This window comes from Cetorhinus maximus, chromosome 31 (assembly GCF_964194155.1).
Source record: "Cetorhinus maximus chromosome 31, sCetMax3.hap1.1, whole genome shotgun sequence".
Lineage (NCBI taxonomy): Eukaryota > Metazoa > Chordata > Chondrichthyes > Lamniformes > Cetorhinidae > Cetorhinus > Cetorhinus maximus.
Window position 1 is genome coordinate 8,334,300 of NC_135909.1, and position 16,334 is coordinate 8,350,633.

The following is a 16,334-nucleotide window of genomic DNA, read 5'->3' on the forward strand; positions in this document are numbered from 1 at the left end:
AGAGTAAACATGTTGATGGAGAGCGCTAACAACCCTCTTCTCCTCAAAGTGAGAGGTTTCACACAATCTGAAAGTGGTAATAAAAGGGAAGGGAGTTTTTTTTCTCTCTCGTTATGGCTTACTCCGTGGCAACAGCTGCACTGGGAGGAGGCTATGCTGAAGGCAGGGATGATTCCCTGTGCTGTACCAGGAGACAGAGAGTGAGAAGGTGAATTTGAAGGACAGCTCGGCCCCTCAGTTCCATGTCACACTGCAGAGAGACTGTTGTTAATATTTCACCTTACAGTGCGACTTGGCTGAAAAAAGTGAAACCTTGCTGTTCGTATTTTTGCCCTGTTTGCAAATTCCACCCGCAACCACCTCCCACCCCCCACCCCCAGCTCCCGATGTTAACTCGGTACTAGGCTGGAAAAAGAAAATTATTTATATAGAACTTTTCACAACCACGGGGTGTCTCAAAGCACTTCAAAGCCACTGAATTACATTCTTTCAAGTGTAGACACCCGTAACTAATTAATGCATGGCAAGATTCCAAAAGCAACAACGTGATAATGATCAGACGATGTGTTGAGGGATAAATCCTGATCCAGGTCTTCCCTGTGGGGTAGAGGCAAACCAGCGACTGGCCCAAGTGGCCATCTTTCAAGCAAGAGCCTTAACTCGGAGCACTGGCAGCTTGTTAAGGACACCAGCTGGGCCACACGGGGGAGAGCATGATCGCAACGAGGAGCAGGAAGCCTGGATGATGTCGCTCTCATTAACGCAGAGGTCCTGAGGCTGACAACCTGCTTTTCCGGAGCGCTTTTAACATAAAGAATACTTTGTGATGTCTCGCTAGCCGGGGTTAGGAAAATGAATGTCCTTTGCCAGCACCCGAGTCAAGATCAATTCACTACGGTCAATCAGGGATTGAGCCTGCTCAGTTGGTTCGACTCAGTTACTTGGTGCCTTAACTCACTGAGCGAGAGAAATCTGTTGTTTTTTTTCATCAAATTTGGTAGCGGTCGAGTTTTTATATTTCCCAATCAATTATCCCTTCTCCTTCTTCCTATGAGAAACCTCAATCTCATTTGCACAACTTAATGAGAGTGAATTCTTTCCATTTGGGAATTCGGATTAAAGTTTTTTTTTCCTCCCTGATCTGCAGCAACAATATGTGCCTTCCATTAATCACCCTGTCACTTAAGGGCTTGTCCCTAAGTTGGCAATCAAGTGTATTTTGATTTGTTTGGATTCTTCTTCCCCATCTCTCCATTTCCGCCCCCCCCCACCCCGCTCTTGGTCTCTCTCTGTCTCTCTCCCTCTCTCTCTGACAGTGAGGCTTTATGTCCAAACGTGCTTCAACAATGCAAATTGTTCTTAAACCCCAATCCGAGAGATCTATGTCCAGCAGAAAGTCTTGGAATTACTCAGCAGATAGGCAGCACTGTAGAGAGAAAACAGCTGTGGTTAGCGTTTGAGGTCAAGTGACCATTCATCAGGACAGGTCAGGTCACAGAATTCACAGAACTGAATCGCAGGATGGTTACAGTACAGAAGAGGCCATTGAGCTCACTCTTTTTGCGCGGCTCTCCGAATGAACAATGCACCTAATTGCTCCTCTCCCACCTTCTCCCCATAACCCTGCACATTCTTCCTTTTCAGATAATAATCCAATTCCCCCTTGAATGCCTCGATTGAACCTGCCTCCACCGCTCTCAGGCAGTGCATTCCAGATCCTAACCACTCACTGCGTGAAAAAATTTTTCCTCACGTCTCCATTGCTTCTTTTGCCAATTACCTTAAACCTGTGCCCTCCCGCTCTCGATCATTTCCACCAATGGGAACAATTTCTCCCTATCTACTCCGTCCAGGCCCCTCATGATTTTGAACACCTCTATCAAATCTTCTCTCAACCTTCTCGACTCTATATTCTTCAACTATACAGGTAACTGAAGTTCCTCAGCCCTGGAACCATTCTCGTGAATCTTTTCTGCACTCTGTCTAATGCCTTCATATCCTTCCTAAAGTGTGGCATCCAGAACAGGATGCAATACTCCAGTTGAGGTCGAACCAGTATTTTATACAAGTTTAATATAACCTCTTCATTTTTGTACTCTATGCCCCTATTAATAAAGCCCAGGATACTGTATGCTTTACTAACCACGTTCTCAACATGTCCTGCCATCTTCAATGGTTTATGCATATTCCCTCTGATCCTGCACCTGCTTTAGAAATACAACCTCTATTTTATATTGTCTTTCCTCATTCTTCCCACCAAAAAGATGAAAGGTTATGGACCTAAAATGCTAACCCTAGCTACCTCTCTCCAAGGATGCTGCATGACCTGCTGAGTGACTTTGGTGTAAGATTTCCAGTATCTGCTATGTTTTGCTCTGCACTTAGCAAAAAGCCTTTCTCAAGCCCTTCACAATGTTAAACTTCTATGAAGCCTCTCATTAGTCTTTTCTTCTCAAGAGGGAAATTACCCAAAGTACTCTTCATAGACAGTCCTCTCAGGTCCGGAGCTAATCATGTCACTTTCTACCAGTCCTTCTCCAAAGACGCAGGTCTTTAAAGTGGGTCAACCAAAACTAGACATAGTGCTATGTGGTCTCATTCTGTGTTTGCACCTTATCCATACCACAAAATCGATCCAAGTCCATTTTCGTCTAGATCTCTTCCACGTTAAAAAAAGTACATGCCTCCCAGTGTGACACTTGAAAATAATCTACCTCCGGTATGCCTTACTCAATCAGTGTCATTGTTACACCAAGTCTCCATGATTACATCCCCCCTCTCTCCAGCAAGAAGCTTCACATCTCTCATTTTATCCACAATATTCCCAGTATTTCTGTGCAGCTCTCTGAGACATCCACTCCATAAACTGATGTGCTCACCTATATCGGCAGGGGGGGTCAAATCATGTGGAGGCGATGAGGGTCTCGCCTGCGATTGCAGAGCCAGTGAGAGGCCTGTGTTGCCTCCTTTGGGGAAGGCCCTCCGAACCAAGAGCCAATCAGGCAGTGGAGCAGCCAACAGCGGGCCTTTCCCCAGGATTAGGACGCCGGGGTTAGAGGGGGTGCGGGAGTGGGAGGGGAAAGGTCTGGGGCGGGGTGGGGGGGGGAGGCGGAAGTTCAAGACCCAGGGAAGCAGAGTTCCCGCCCACCGAAAGCTACCGGCCAATCAGAGGCCAGCACCTCTTTTGCTCAGCAGTGTCACTGGGGACACTGTTGGGGTTGGCTGTTGGCAGAAACAACAGCCACTGGAGTTCCAGAGTCGCGGACCGACACGAGCCAGAGGTAAGCAACAGCGGGAGGAGTTTCGCAGGGTGGAGCCGCAGGGTAGAAGGGTGTAGGGGGTTTTATTCGGGGGTGGGGGGGGTCAGCAGCAAGGGCAGGGGTGGGTGGCTCTCAACAGATCTCTCCCTTCTTGATGCCAGGTTTCTCGATCAGGCACTGTGCCTTTAAAAGAGGGGCAGGTAGATTTACTTGCCATGCTCCCCGCATGGTAACAGGCCTGCCCACAGCTTGGTTAACACCACTGGCAGTGGGATGAGCCCATTAAGTCATCATTAATTGCCCACTTAAGGGCCTCAATTGGTGGCGGGGCGAGAAGGCTTTCCCCACCCCCAGCCCAGACTTAATCGGGGTGGAGGGGGGAAGGCGGCAAGGTGCTCGCCCGCCACTCTCCTGCACAATTAAATGCCCTTCCCTCCTCCAAACGTGCCACTCGAGAGGGAAGAAGATTCCTTCCATTATTTCCCCACTTAGTCCCATCTTTATTCACCTCACATCTGAACTGTCACTTACTAGCTCCTGCTCTGTCCCATATCCAGTTTCGGTGTCCTTTCCAACTTCATCACGGACGCTATAAAAATGCAAGTCTTTTACCGTCAATGTAGGGTGGTGAGTGTGTGGAATGAACTGACTGGGAAATGGGGGCTGATAATGTGGGAGATCTTTCAGCGAATGGAAAATTCAGTGGGATTAGTTTTTGAGATGGGACAAGTCGACTTATTGACCTTCCTTTCCTACCTGTCTGAATGGAAGCAATATTTACTGGAAAACAAACCCAAGCTGAACAGAGTTAAAATTTACATTTCCCATGTTTAATTTTTAAATCGCAAAAATTAGGCTAGGACATGAAAGCTAGGCAAGATTTGGCCAGGTAGTAAAATAATATTTATTTAAAATTAAACTGGGTGGTTCTTCTTAGAGTAGAGGCAATTTAATGGAGGTGCTCAAAATCATGATAGATGGTTTCCAGTGTTAAAAGCATGTTAATTATATTGTTAAGATACACAGGCGAAGGGCATTGTTTAATTAAGTACTTTGAGTACGTATAAATAGGGGACACAGGTGGGCACCACAGGGGCTGGAGTGCTTTATCAGCTCCCAAAATGACATTTTGTTTTAGTTTGTTAAGTTTCCTTTAAATCCTTATCCTTCGTTACAGTGCCCCTTTAAGGGGCAGTCAATTTGGTTAATTTAGTTAATTTGATTAATTATTCTTAGTTCATAGGGACTCAAAAGAGTATGACTGGGGGACAACTGGGACACTGGGTATAAGGGGAGAGGTATGAGACTTAACAAAGTCAATAAATTCCCCCAGTGAAGAAAAGCTCTGTGCCTTGGTTTTGATTTCACCAGCCGGCTTGTGTTCTATTAGCGTCCAGTGGCACAGGGTCAGGAATCAGAGGACCCACATTTAAGGCAATCGGCAAAAGGACCAGAGATGACACGAGCAAACGTTTTTGTTCTACTCAGCGGGTTGCAGTGGTCGGAAATCACCGCCTGAAAGGATGGTGAAAGCAGAGTCAATAGTAACTTACAAAAGGGAACTAGATAAATACTTGAACAACAAAATGTACCATGGGGAAAGAGCAGGGAATGAGATCATTTGGATAGCTCTTTCAAACAGCTAACGCCGACACAATGAGCCAAATGGCCTCCTTCCCTCCTATATCACACGTGAATTTCACCCTTTCTATATCTTTCTCTCCCTTTTCCCCTCCCTTGTTTTAAATCCCCTTTCTCTGGTTATACGTAGTTAAATTTGATCCCATCCAGACAGCCTCCCCCAGCTCAGAAGCTGTCACAAAGCTTTCATCTCCCTTCTGAATCATCATTCCAGCCAGCCTGTCTAATCTGCTTCTCCCTGACTTGTTACCTTCAAAATCCCCTCCAAATCACATCCTCATATGGACATATACAGACCATTCCTTCATTGTTAAGTCAGAATCTTGGAATTCCCCGCCTAACAGCACAGCAGGAACACATCCACCAAATGAGTTGGCAATCCTTTACTTAATGCTAGACTTATTTACAGTAAGCAACATTAAAAATGACAGCCTCCTCCCTAACCAACACCCAGTGCCCCAGAAGTCTTTCTTTATATTCTTTTGAGTGTGAAATAAACAAATTAACTGATGAGCCACCCCTTAAGGGGCCACTGTAACAAAAACAAAACTTTAAAAGGAAGCTTATCAGATTAAATTAAAATGTCATTTTCTGGGGCTAATGATGCGCCCCAGCCCTGGTTGCAGAAGGCCTCAGGCATACCGGTGGGCACCGTGTCCTCCCTCTTCAAGGACACCTGGGTGCGAATGTAACCACAAAAGAGAGGCAGTCTGGTCAAATAACTCCCCTTAACCGTCGGCTGCCTGGACCAGTTAATGTCCACCTTGGTCAGGCCCAGGAGCAGTCCAACAAGGAAGCCCTCTGATATGCCCACCCTACTCTGCACCGGTTGGACAAAGATCAGGAGAGTGGGGCTGAAGTGCGGCCAGAAAACTGAGGACCAGCCCCTCATATAGTGAAAAGGGGGCTGCAAGCTAGCACAACCCGTGAAGTCATGGAACGTGAGAATACCAGTGGCCTGGGAGTCCGTGAACCGACTTAACTCATGGCTGCAAGGGACTGCTGCGTGCAGCACGCTCCACATCAAACCCCCAATGGAAAAGGGGAGGATTCTCCAGGGTGGGGGGGAGAGGGCCCCCAATACCTCTGGACAGCAGGACGGAACGCCATAGCGTGCCCGGACCGCCAACGGGGGCAAGGCAGTCGAGGGTGCGTAGCAGCAGCCCACACAGGAAACTCCTCCGTGCAGAGTGGAATGGCACTAAGGGGATTTCCACAAGGTGGCTCAAATCGTGGGGCTGTGGTTCCAGAGGGGACCAGTGTGAAATTCCATCCGAACCAGCGTTCATCTCTCTTTGTACCCTTTTGAGTGCACCAATGCAACAAAAATAAAATAATTAGCAAAAGAATTAATTAATCAAAATGGCAGCCCCTTAAAAGGGGACTGTAACGAAAGACAAAACTTCAAAGTAAAGTTATATCATTAAATTAAAATGTTGCTTCTGGGGTTGATGAAGCACTCCAGCCCCCGCGGTGCCCACCGGTCGCGGAAGGCCTCAAGCATACCAGTGGATACCACGTGCTCCTTTCCAGGGACACCCAGGCATGAATAGCCGCGGAAGGGGAGAAGACAGTCAGCTCGGACGACCCCCTCGACAGCTCTCCACCTGGAGCTGTCAATGGCCACCTTGGCCAGGCCCAGGAGCAGCCTTACTAGGAAGTCCTCCTCCCTCTCTGCCACCACCACCGCCCCCACCTCTGCACCGGGTGACCGAGGATCAGGATCGCGGGGCTGAAGTGCAACCAGCGTTTGAGGAGCAGCCCCTTCGAATAATCAAAGAGGTGCTGCAACCTCAAGCGACCTATGTAGATATGGAACAGGGAATCCTCAAGTCCGCAGAAAATACAGGCGGCCTGGGGGCCCGTTAACCATCTAATTGTCTAATTGCATGGGTCTGCTGTGTGCAACGCCCTCCATGCCAGGTCCCCAATGGAAAAAGGGAGGACTCCCATATAGACTGCCCTCTACTGGGTACCCCTGCCACTGTTGGGCAGCAGGATAGAACGCCACGGCGTGCCCGGATGGCTGACAAGGGCAAGAAAGTGAAGGCTGTGCAGCAGCAACCAAAATAGGAAACTCCTCTGTGCAGTTTGAAAAGGCGTGGAGGGAATTTCTGCAAGACGGCTCAAATTCTGAGGCCGAGGTTCCCGAGGGACATGGGGCCAATGTGAGAGTCTGTTCCAACCGGATTAAGTCTCTCTTTAAATGTGCTCAAGGTATTTAATCAATCAATGACCTTCACCTGTGAATCCTTAACATTAGTAATATAATTAATGTACCATTAACACTCTTCCACAGTTCCTAGTTTCTTACCTATAAAATTCCATTTGCCTCCTTGCTTAGCTTGTCTATGTCCCTTTGCAACTTCTTGCTTCCACCTGCATTAACTGATGACCAGCCTAACTTAGTGTCATTGCAAACATAGATATAAAACTTCATCCAAGTTGTTCATAAACATGGTGAAAAGCTGAAGCCCCAGGTCAGATCCATGGAATACAATTTGTCACATCTTTCCAATCAAAGTATCTATACTCTCCTACTCCTCCATACCAAACAATTTCTAACCCAAGGTTACCCTCAATTCATGTACTCTCATGTTTGCCAATAATCTCGTATAGAATCTTATCAAGGGTTCAAGGAGAAAACCCACCACAGCTTCTCCAGGCAACAAGGGATGGACAACAAATGTAATGTTACCCATGTTTCAAGAACAGAAAGTGTGAGGTGATGCATTTTGGGAGGACTAACACGGCAGGGAATACACAATGAATGTTAGGACCCTAGGAAGTACAGAGGATCAGAGGGACCTTGGTGTACATGTCCATAGATCCCTGAACGCAGCAGCACAGGTAGATGAGGTGGTTACGAAGGCATATGGGATACTTGCCTTTATTAGCCGAGGCACAGAATATAAGAGCAGGGAGATTATATTGGAGCTGTATAAAACGCTAGTTAGGCCACAGCTAGAGTACTGTGTGCAGTTCTGGTCACCACACTATAGGAAGGATGTGATTGCATTGGAGAGGGTGCAGAGGAGATTCACAAGGATGTTGCCTGGGCTGGAGCGTTTCAGCTATGAAGAGAGACTGGAAAGGCTAGGGTTGTTTTCCTTAGAGCAGAGAAAGATGAGGGCGGACCTGATAGAGGTCTACGAAATTATGAGGGGAATAGCTAGGGTAGGTGGGAAGAAACCTTTCCCCTTAGCAGAAGCGGGATTAACCAGAGGGCATAGATTTAAGGTAAAGGGCAGGAGATTTAGAGGGGATTTGAGGAAACGTTTTTTCACCAAGAGGGTGGTTGGAATCTGGAACACACTGCCTGAGGGGGTATTAGAGGCAGGAACCCTTACAACATTTAAGAAGTATTTAGATGAGCACTTGAAACGCCATAGCATACAGGGCTACGGGCCAAGTGCTGGAAAATGGAAGCGGAATAGATAGGTAGATCGTCGGCATGGACACGATGGGCCAAAGGACCTTTTTGTGTGCTGTATAACTCTATGGCTCTATAACAGACAATAATAAAGAGAACACAAAAAGTCAGCCCAGCCCCAGAGACTGCAAAGGAAAGGAACCAGTGCCCTGGTCAGTAAGACAGGGTACAGAGAGGATGTGTTTTGTTTTTAAGTCTGATGATCTACAAGAGTGAGCTAACCCTGAGATTGATAGATAGAGGGTATTAAGGGTTACAGCACCAAGGCAAGTAGATGACATTGAGATACAGGTCAGCCGTGACCTGACTGAATGTTGGAACAAGCTTGAAGGGTTGAATGGTCTCCTCCTGCAAGTGTGTTCATTGCCTTTGTAACAGTATATAGACAGTGTACCAACTGTGTCAAACAGCTCTCATCAATTCCATCACTCTGTTTTCACTACAGTGGGATAAAAGAGTTTAAAGTAGGTTTTACCTCACCCAGAGTAGCTACAATGTAAAGGGGAGAATGTTTGTCTTTGAAAGAGTACAGTAGATATAGCTCTTGGGGCGAAAGGGATCAAAGGGTATGGGGAGAAAATGAGAGCAGGCTATTGAGTTGGATGATCAGCCATGATCATAATGAATGGCAGAGTAGGCTCGAAGGGCCGAATGGCCTATTCCTGCTCCTAGTTTCTATGTTTCACAAGAATGTTATCAGGGCTCCCAGCCACTTAGATTATGAGGAGATATTGCATACACAAGGCTTGTGTTCCTTGGAAACTAGAAGGCTAAGGAATCTAGAGGGGTTAATAGAATTGATACAGTAGATGGAAGGAACCTTTTCTGCTAATGGAGGTGTGTAGGACAAGGGGATATAACCTTAAAATCAGAGCTGGGCCATTCAGGAGAGAAATTAGGAAACACTTCTTTTGACAAAGGCTGGCAGGTGTGTACAACTCCCGACCCCGCCCTACCTGCCCCGCAAAAAGAAGTAGGTGCTGGAGCTAAATTAATAACTTTGGAGATTGATGGCGTTCTGTTAGCCAAGGGATATAGAGCCGAGGTTGGTAAATGAGTTAAGCAGCAGATCAGTCATGATCTCTTTAAATGGCAGAACAGGCTCGGGGTGGATGGGAGGCGGGGGGGACATGGGGAGGGGAGGGCTACCAATCCACCGGTGAAGAGATTGAACGAGAACATGTGTGCCCGAACATGGAGGTCGGCTCCAAACACAAGGGAAGCATTATTACTCTCTTGGCTCCTGCTATCATGCTTAGGGAAGTGGGAGGATGCAGTGGAGTGGGTATGGGGAGGGGATGGGGTAGGGCTGTGGAGGGGGTGGCGTGTATAGGAGTGGAACTGATACGTCGGTCCAAATTTGTCACAAGGTTCGCTTACTGCTTCTGAATATATCATAATGCTAATGCTCATCCATGTCACACCAAGGATGATTAACTTCAGTCGTGCCAGATAGTGTCATAACAGATTAAACTTTGAACATTTTATTAACGCATTAAGTTATTTACATCAGAAGCTAGTTCAAATGTCACAGCAGCTTTGAATCATTCTGTGAGGATTATACAGACAAATCAGTCTGCAGGCTTCCTTTGTATGGTGCTATTTAGTCATCTTTCAATAGGTAAAAGCCTCCTTAAGACTGTTAAATCCCTACCAGTTTCAGTCTTTCTTGGCATCATATCCATGAGATCACGTTCTGCTCTTGCATGTCCCAGTAAGGTCAAAGGCATAACTAATTATATATTAAAAGTCAACACTTAGAAAACCTTTCGAAATTCAGTCTCATCATTCAGAGGACACAGGACAAAGAAGAGATATGGGATCGTAAACTTGGTTTGGCGTCAAATGTGATGCTGAGGTTATTTATGAACAGTCTGCTTCAGCGTGAGACGGTAGCCGGCAGAGTGAAGGTGCAGAGTTTGTGTTGGAGGTGGCCCTCCCAATGATTAACTGCAGGAAACTGCACTTCATTTAGGACTGACAGTCTGGCAACACTGAGGCAGTGAATGAGTTTGGAGAGGTAAAGTTGGGTGTTGTCAGTGTACATGTGGAACTATCTGTTCAAACGATGTCACACATAGAGGAAGCAGAGAGGCAAAGGTAGACCTTTGGGAAAATGGGAGTGGGAAAAGAAGCCATCTGAGGGGGTAACTGGATGGGAAAGAGTGAAAGCAAGTGAGGGTAGCCCAACACAGCTGGACAATGAAGGATGGAGCTAAAGGCGGAAGGTGTAGGCAGCCGTCTCAAAGGCTCCAGGTAGATCAAGAAGGATGCAGAGGCATAGTTCATCATGGTCACAGTTAGAGAGAACATTATTTGTTACTTCAGTTCAGGTTGTTCCTTTAGGGTGACATGCACAGAAACCTGAGTGGGGAAATTCAAACCTGGAGTTGCAGGAAATATGCGCACGGATTTGGGAGGCTCTAAGATGCTGGAGAGGAAAGGGAAGTTATTCACTTACAGATACAATGTTTGAGAAATACGCTGCCTGTTTTATAATATGTACCAAGCTCTTCCTCATCATTTACCCCTTTAAACCCTGGTACTGCGCAACTTAACAGCCCAGGAACTCCGTAGAAAGCTTGCTGTAAAAGCGACCCGCCCCATATGAATAATGTTCCACAATCAGTTATTCAGAGGCAATGGGTTTCACTTCATTCAGACTCCCTTTCACTCTTTAAGGCAATAGCGTCCATTATGACCAAGATCCCCTGTGTACGTAATGCTTTGGTATTTCCATCTCTCCGCATCAGAGCTTCGACACTCTGACTAATCTGCATGCTACGTTTGTATTTAAACAGAAAACTCACACACATTCTAGACATGCAATGTACATGTAAAGAAAGACCTGCTTTTCTATAGCATCTTTCATGATCACAGCATGTCCCAAAGCACTTCACAGCTAATGAAGCACTTTTGAGTGTAGTCACTACATATAAACATACAAATCAGGAACAGAAGTAGGCCATTCTGCCCCTCAAGCCTGCTCTGTCACTCAATAAGATCGTGGCTGATCTGATTGTAGCCTCAACTCCACATTCCGCCTACGGGCGATAGCCTTTGACTCCCTTTTTAGTCAAGAATCTATCTACCTCTGCCTTAAAAATATTCATTGACACTGCCTCCATCGCTCCCTGGGAAAGAGAGTTCCACAGATTCAGGACCCTCAGAGAGAAAGAATTTCTTCTCATCTCCGTCTTAAATGGGGAACTCCTTATTTTTAAACTGTGTCTCCTAGATCTAGTCTCTCCCAAAGGGGAAACATCCTTTCAGCATCCATCCTGTCAAGTCCCCTCAGGATCTTATATGTTTCTATAAGATCGTCCCTCAAAATTCTAAACTCCAATGGACACAGGCCCAACCTTTCCTCATAAGGTTGCATCTCCATCCCAGGTATCAGTCAAGTGAACCTTCTCTGAACTGCTTCAAATGCATTTACATCCTTTCTTAAATAAGGAGATTAAAACTGTACACAGTACACTAGGTGTGGTCTCACCAACACCCTGTACAACTGTAGCAAAACACCCCTACTTTTATATTCCATTGACCTTGCAATAAACAGCAACATTCCATTTGCCTTCCTAATCACTTGCAGTACCGACATACCAACATTTCCTGATTCATGCACCAGGACACCCAGATCCCTCTGCACCTCAGAATTCTGCAATCTCAATCTCTATTTAAATAATATGCTGCTTTTCTATTCTTCCTGCCAAAGTGGACAAGTGCACGTTTTCCCACATTATACTCCATCTGCCGGATCTTTGCCCGCTCACTTAACCTATCCATGTCCCTTTGCAGACTCCATATGTCCTCTTCACATAGTGGCAATGTCACTGGACCAGTATTTTAGACACCCAGAGTAATGGTCTGGGGACCAGAGTTTGAATCCCAGCACAGTAGATGGTGACATTTGAGTCCAATAAAAATTTGGAATTCAAGGTCTGACGAAAACCACAAAACCATTGCCAATTATCATAAAAACCCATCTGGTTCACTAATGTCCTTTAGGGAAGGAAATCTGCCATCCTTACCTGGTCTGGCCTACATGTGACTCCAGACTCACAGCAATGTGGTTGACTCTCGCAATAAATGCCCTCTGAACAAGGGCAATTAGGGATGGACAATAACTGTTGGCCTAGCCAGCGATGCCCACATCCCATGAATGTATATAAAAGAAAATCAGCAACCATATATTTGATCCCTTCATCTAAGTCATTGATATAAATTGTAAACCGCTGAGGTCCAAGCACTGATCCCTTTGGCACCCCACTTGTCACATCTTACCAACCAGAAAAAGACCCATTTATCCCTACTCTCCGCCCCCTGTTAGCTAACCAATCCTCTATCCATGCTAACATGCTACCCCCTACACCATAAGCTCTTATTTTCTGTAGTAACCTTTGGTGACTGCTGCAGTAACCTTTGGTGACTGCTGCAGTTAGGAAACACAGCAGCCAATTTGTGCACAGCAAGCTCCCACAAAAAGTAATGTGACAATGACCAGATAATCTGTTTTTGTGATGACGAACGTGGGATAAATATTGACCACCAGGGAGAACTCCCCTGCTCTTCTTCAATGTAGTGCCATGGGATTTTTTATGTTCACCTCGGAGCAGACGAGGCTTCGGTTTAAAATCTCATCCGAGAGATGGTACCTCCGACAGTGCAGCGCTCCCTCGGCACTGGCAACAGGAGGGCCTGCCTCAATGATGTGCACCGGGCTTTGGAGCAGGACTCAGATCCAACTCTGAGGCCAGAGAGCCACCAACCAAGTCACAACCAACACTAAGGAGGCAACAAATCTCCTTTTAACGGTTGTCACAAAATCTGTGTTACATTGAACCTTTTTGCGGATTATGGGATGATGCAGCGGTTCACGTTGAACAAAGTTGATTAGTACATCGGCTAATTTGTTTCAACGCTTTCCTGGAGGAATATTCAGCGTTCTCCAGGAAATCAGGGATAAATAATAGTGGGAAAAATGGAATCAGCCGCATGTTATAGGACACTCATTGAAGTCAACGCAGAAGATATCTAACAGGCCCTCAAGCTGAGGTCCCCATTTTACATTATCACCAACAGTTCAATGGGCCCCCAACTCATTCAGTGTATCCAGCCCCATACCTCTAAGTGTGCAACTCAGGCTATAATAAACTCGAGGTGTTACTGGCAGTGACTGCTGTTCGCTTTGCCCTGTAACGCCTGTCCCCTGCTTATAAATGAAGCACCGAATGGCCAACGGACAAGGTGGAGCTGATCAGCCCTAATCCCCATGAATGTGCTGAACCAAGCAGCTCTTACCCGTTTAGCCAGCCTGACCGCATCGGAGGTGAGCCGGTCTCTCAGCTGCTGATCCAGCTGAGCAGCAGGAGCAATCTCCACTACCTTCTGGTGACGCCGCTGGATAGAGCAGTCTCTCTCATACAAGTGGATCACGTTCCCATATTTATCACCTGATAGAGCAAACACAGTTTCAGTAACTAGTATTAATTACAATTATCTGTAAATTGCAGTCTGCCTCTCACTGGCACAAAGCTGTGACCATGTTGCAACAGCAGCTTAGGTCAGCCGTGCAACTCCAGCCCGTGAGTCAGGTTTTGTGGGTTCGCCGCCGCCCCCCCCCACCCCCGTCCTGCCACACACCAAAGGCTGGAGCCCCTAATCCAGGATGACTCTCTAGTCCAGAACTGAAGGAGTGCTGCATTATCAGGGGAGCCATCCTAAGGGCACGATGTTCAACGAGGCCCGAGCTGCCCTCTCAGGTGAATGTAAAATATCCGACGGCCATCGCTGGGAAAACAGCGGGCAAGTTCTCCCCCGGTGATCTAGCCAATATTTGTCACTCTACGAACATCACAAAAACAAATTATTTGGTTCTTGTCACACTGCTGTTTGTGGGAGCTTGCTGTGCACAAACTGGCTGCCAAGTTTCCGACATTACGAGAGTGACTACACTTCAAGAAGTACTGCATTGGCTGTGAAACACTTGGAGATGTCCTGGAGTCATGAGAAATGCTGTATAGAAAGTCTTTCTTCCTTTTGCATTTCTACACAGGACCTTCTGTGTATTGCCTTTCATGTAAAGGTTACCAGGTGCTTCACAAATAGGTGTAAGGAAATGGGAACCGTGAGATTCGGAGCAGTGACCAAAAGCAATATTGAATAGGTGTTTTTTTGAGAAGATTTTAGGGAGTGGACAGTCTTGGAGAGGAATTCCAGAGAACAGGATCAAGATGGTTGAAGCCTTTGGAACCAATGCGTTAGAAGCAGTTCAGAGAAGGTTCTGTCGGGGAGTGGCACGTGGGGGCGGGGCGGGGTTGGAGTTATCTTATGAGGAGAGGTTGTACAGACTGCGCTCCTATCCATTGGAGTTTAGAAGAGTGAGAGATGATCTCATTGAAACGTATAAAATCCTGAGGGGACTCGACAGGATGGGTGCTGAAAAGATGTTTCCCCTTGTGGGAGACACTAGAACTAGGGGGGCACAGTTTAAAAATAAGGGGTCTCCTATTTAAGACAGAGATGAGAAGAAATTCTTTCTCTCAGAGGATCGTGAATCTTTGGAACTCTCTTCCCCAGAGAGCGGTGGAGGCAGAGTCATTGAATATTTTTAAGGCAGAGGTAAATTAATTCTTGACTAACTAGGGAGACAAAGGTTATCGGAAGTGGGCAGAATGTGGAGTTGAGGCCACAATAAGATCAGCCATGATTTTATTGAATGGCAGAGCAGGCTCTTGGGGCCAAATGGCCTACTCCTCTTCTTAATTCGTATGTTCATATGTATATTCATGAAGAGGGCAAGGGAAGTCAGGGTTGGAATGAGAGCAATGCAGCATTCAGGAGCAATATAAGGATGGATTAAATTCCAGAAGCAGGGTGGGTTTAGGTCATGGAGGGTTGTACAGCCAAAGGAAAGGACATGAGGTTTTGTATACTGGGTGACAGGGAACCACCACAGGTCAGAAAGAATAGGCGATCAGGATAGGGTACATCTGGCAGAGTTGCAGTACACAGAGGAAGGCAGATGGAAATTGCAGCAGCAGAATTTTGTTTTCAGCCATTCTCTGGATGCGAACATCACATCCATTTATTGCCCGTTCTTAATTGCCCTTGAGAAGGTGGTGGTGAGCTGCCTTCTTGAACTGCTGCAGTCCACGTGGAGCAGGAACACCCACAGCGCTGTTAGGGAGAGAGTTTCTGGTTCTGGAGTTCCAGGTTTCTGACCCAGCCACAGTGAAGGAATGGCTGATATAATTCCAAGTCAGGATGGTGTGTGGCTTGGAGGGGAACTTGAAGGTGGTGGTGTTCCCATGCCCCTGCCTGCCCTTGCCCTTCTAGCTGGTAGAAGTCACCAGTTTGGTAGGTACTGTCGAAGGTGCTCTCAAAATATCCCAAAGCTTTTTCAAGTGTAGTCACTGTTGTAATGCAGGAAACGTAGCCATCAATTGGTGCACAAACAGCCAAGTCGTGTGTTTTGGTGATGTTGGCTCAGGGATAAATATTTTCCCAAGATACCAGGGAGAACTCTTCCAATAGTGGCAATCGGATCTTTTACATCCATCTGAGAGCTCAGACAAGGCCTCAGTTTAACGTCTTCTCCAAAAAAACTGCACCTCTGACTGTGCAGCACTCCCTCAGGACTCCCCTGGGAGCGGCATCTGGATCATTAGTTCAAGTCTCTGAAGTGGGGCTTGAACCCGTGACCTTCCGGCTCAGAGCTGAGAATGCAACCCACGGGGTTACAGTTCACAACATCATGACAAAGGAATGTATAAAGGGTTTATGGTGAACCTGAAAGTGAAACATGGTGCCAGGGTTGTGAACTGTTTGGCTCAATCTACCATAAAAGGAGTCACAGAATTGTAGATCGGTTGTAGCACAAAAGGAGGCCATTCAGCCCATCAGGTCCATGCCGGCTCTCTGTAAGAGCAACTCAGCCAGTCCCACTGCCAGGCCTTTCCCCATGGCCCTGCAAATTTTACCTCTTCAGATAATTA

The 16,334-nt window shown here is 46.6% G+C and overlaps 1 protein-coding gene across 1 annotated transcript in view; it reads right to left on the reverse strand.

Moving 5' to 3' along the window:
* Positions 1-16,334, reverse strand: part of LOC144670407 (pyruvate carboxylase, mitochondrial-like) — a 1,036,891-nt gene that overhangs the window by 915,308 nt on the left and 105,249 nt on the right. The window contains exon 8 of the mRNA XM_078532890.1: positions 13,639-13,790. Within this exon, the coding sequence (XP_078389016.1) occupies positions 13,639-13,790 (152 nt within the window). The remainder of the gene's footprint in view (positions 1-13,638; positions 13,791-16,334) is intronic.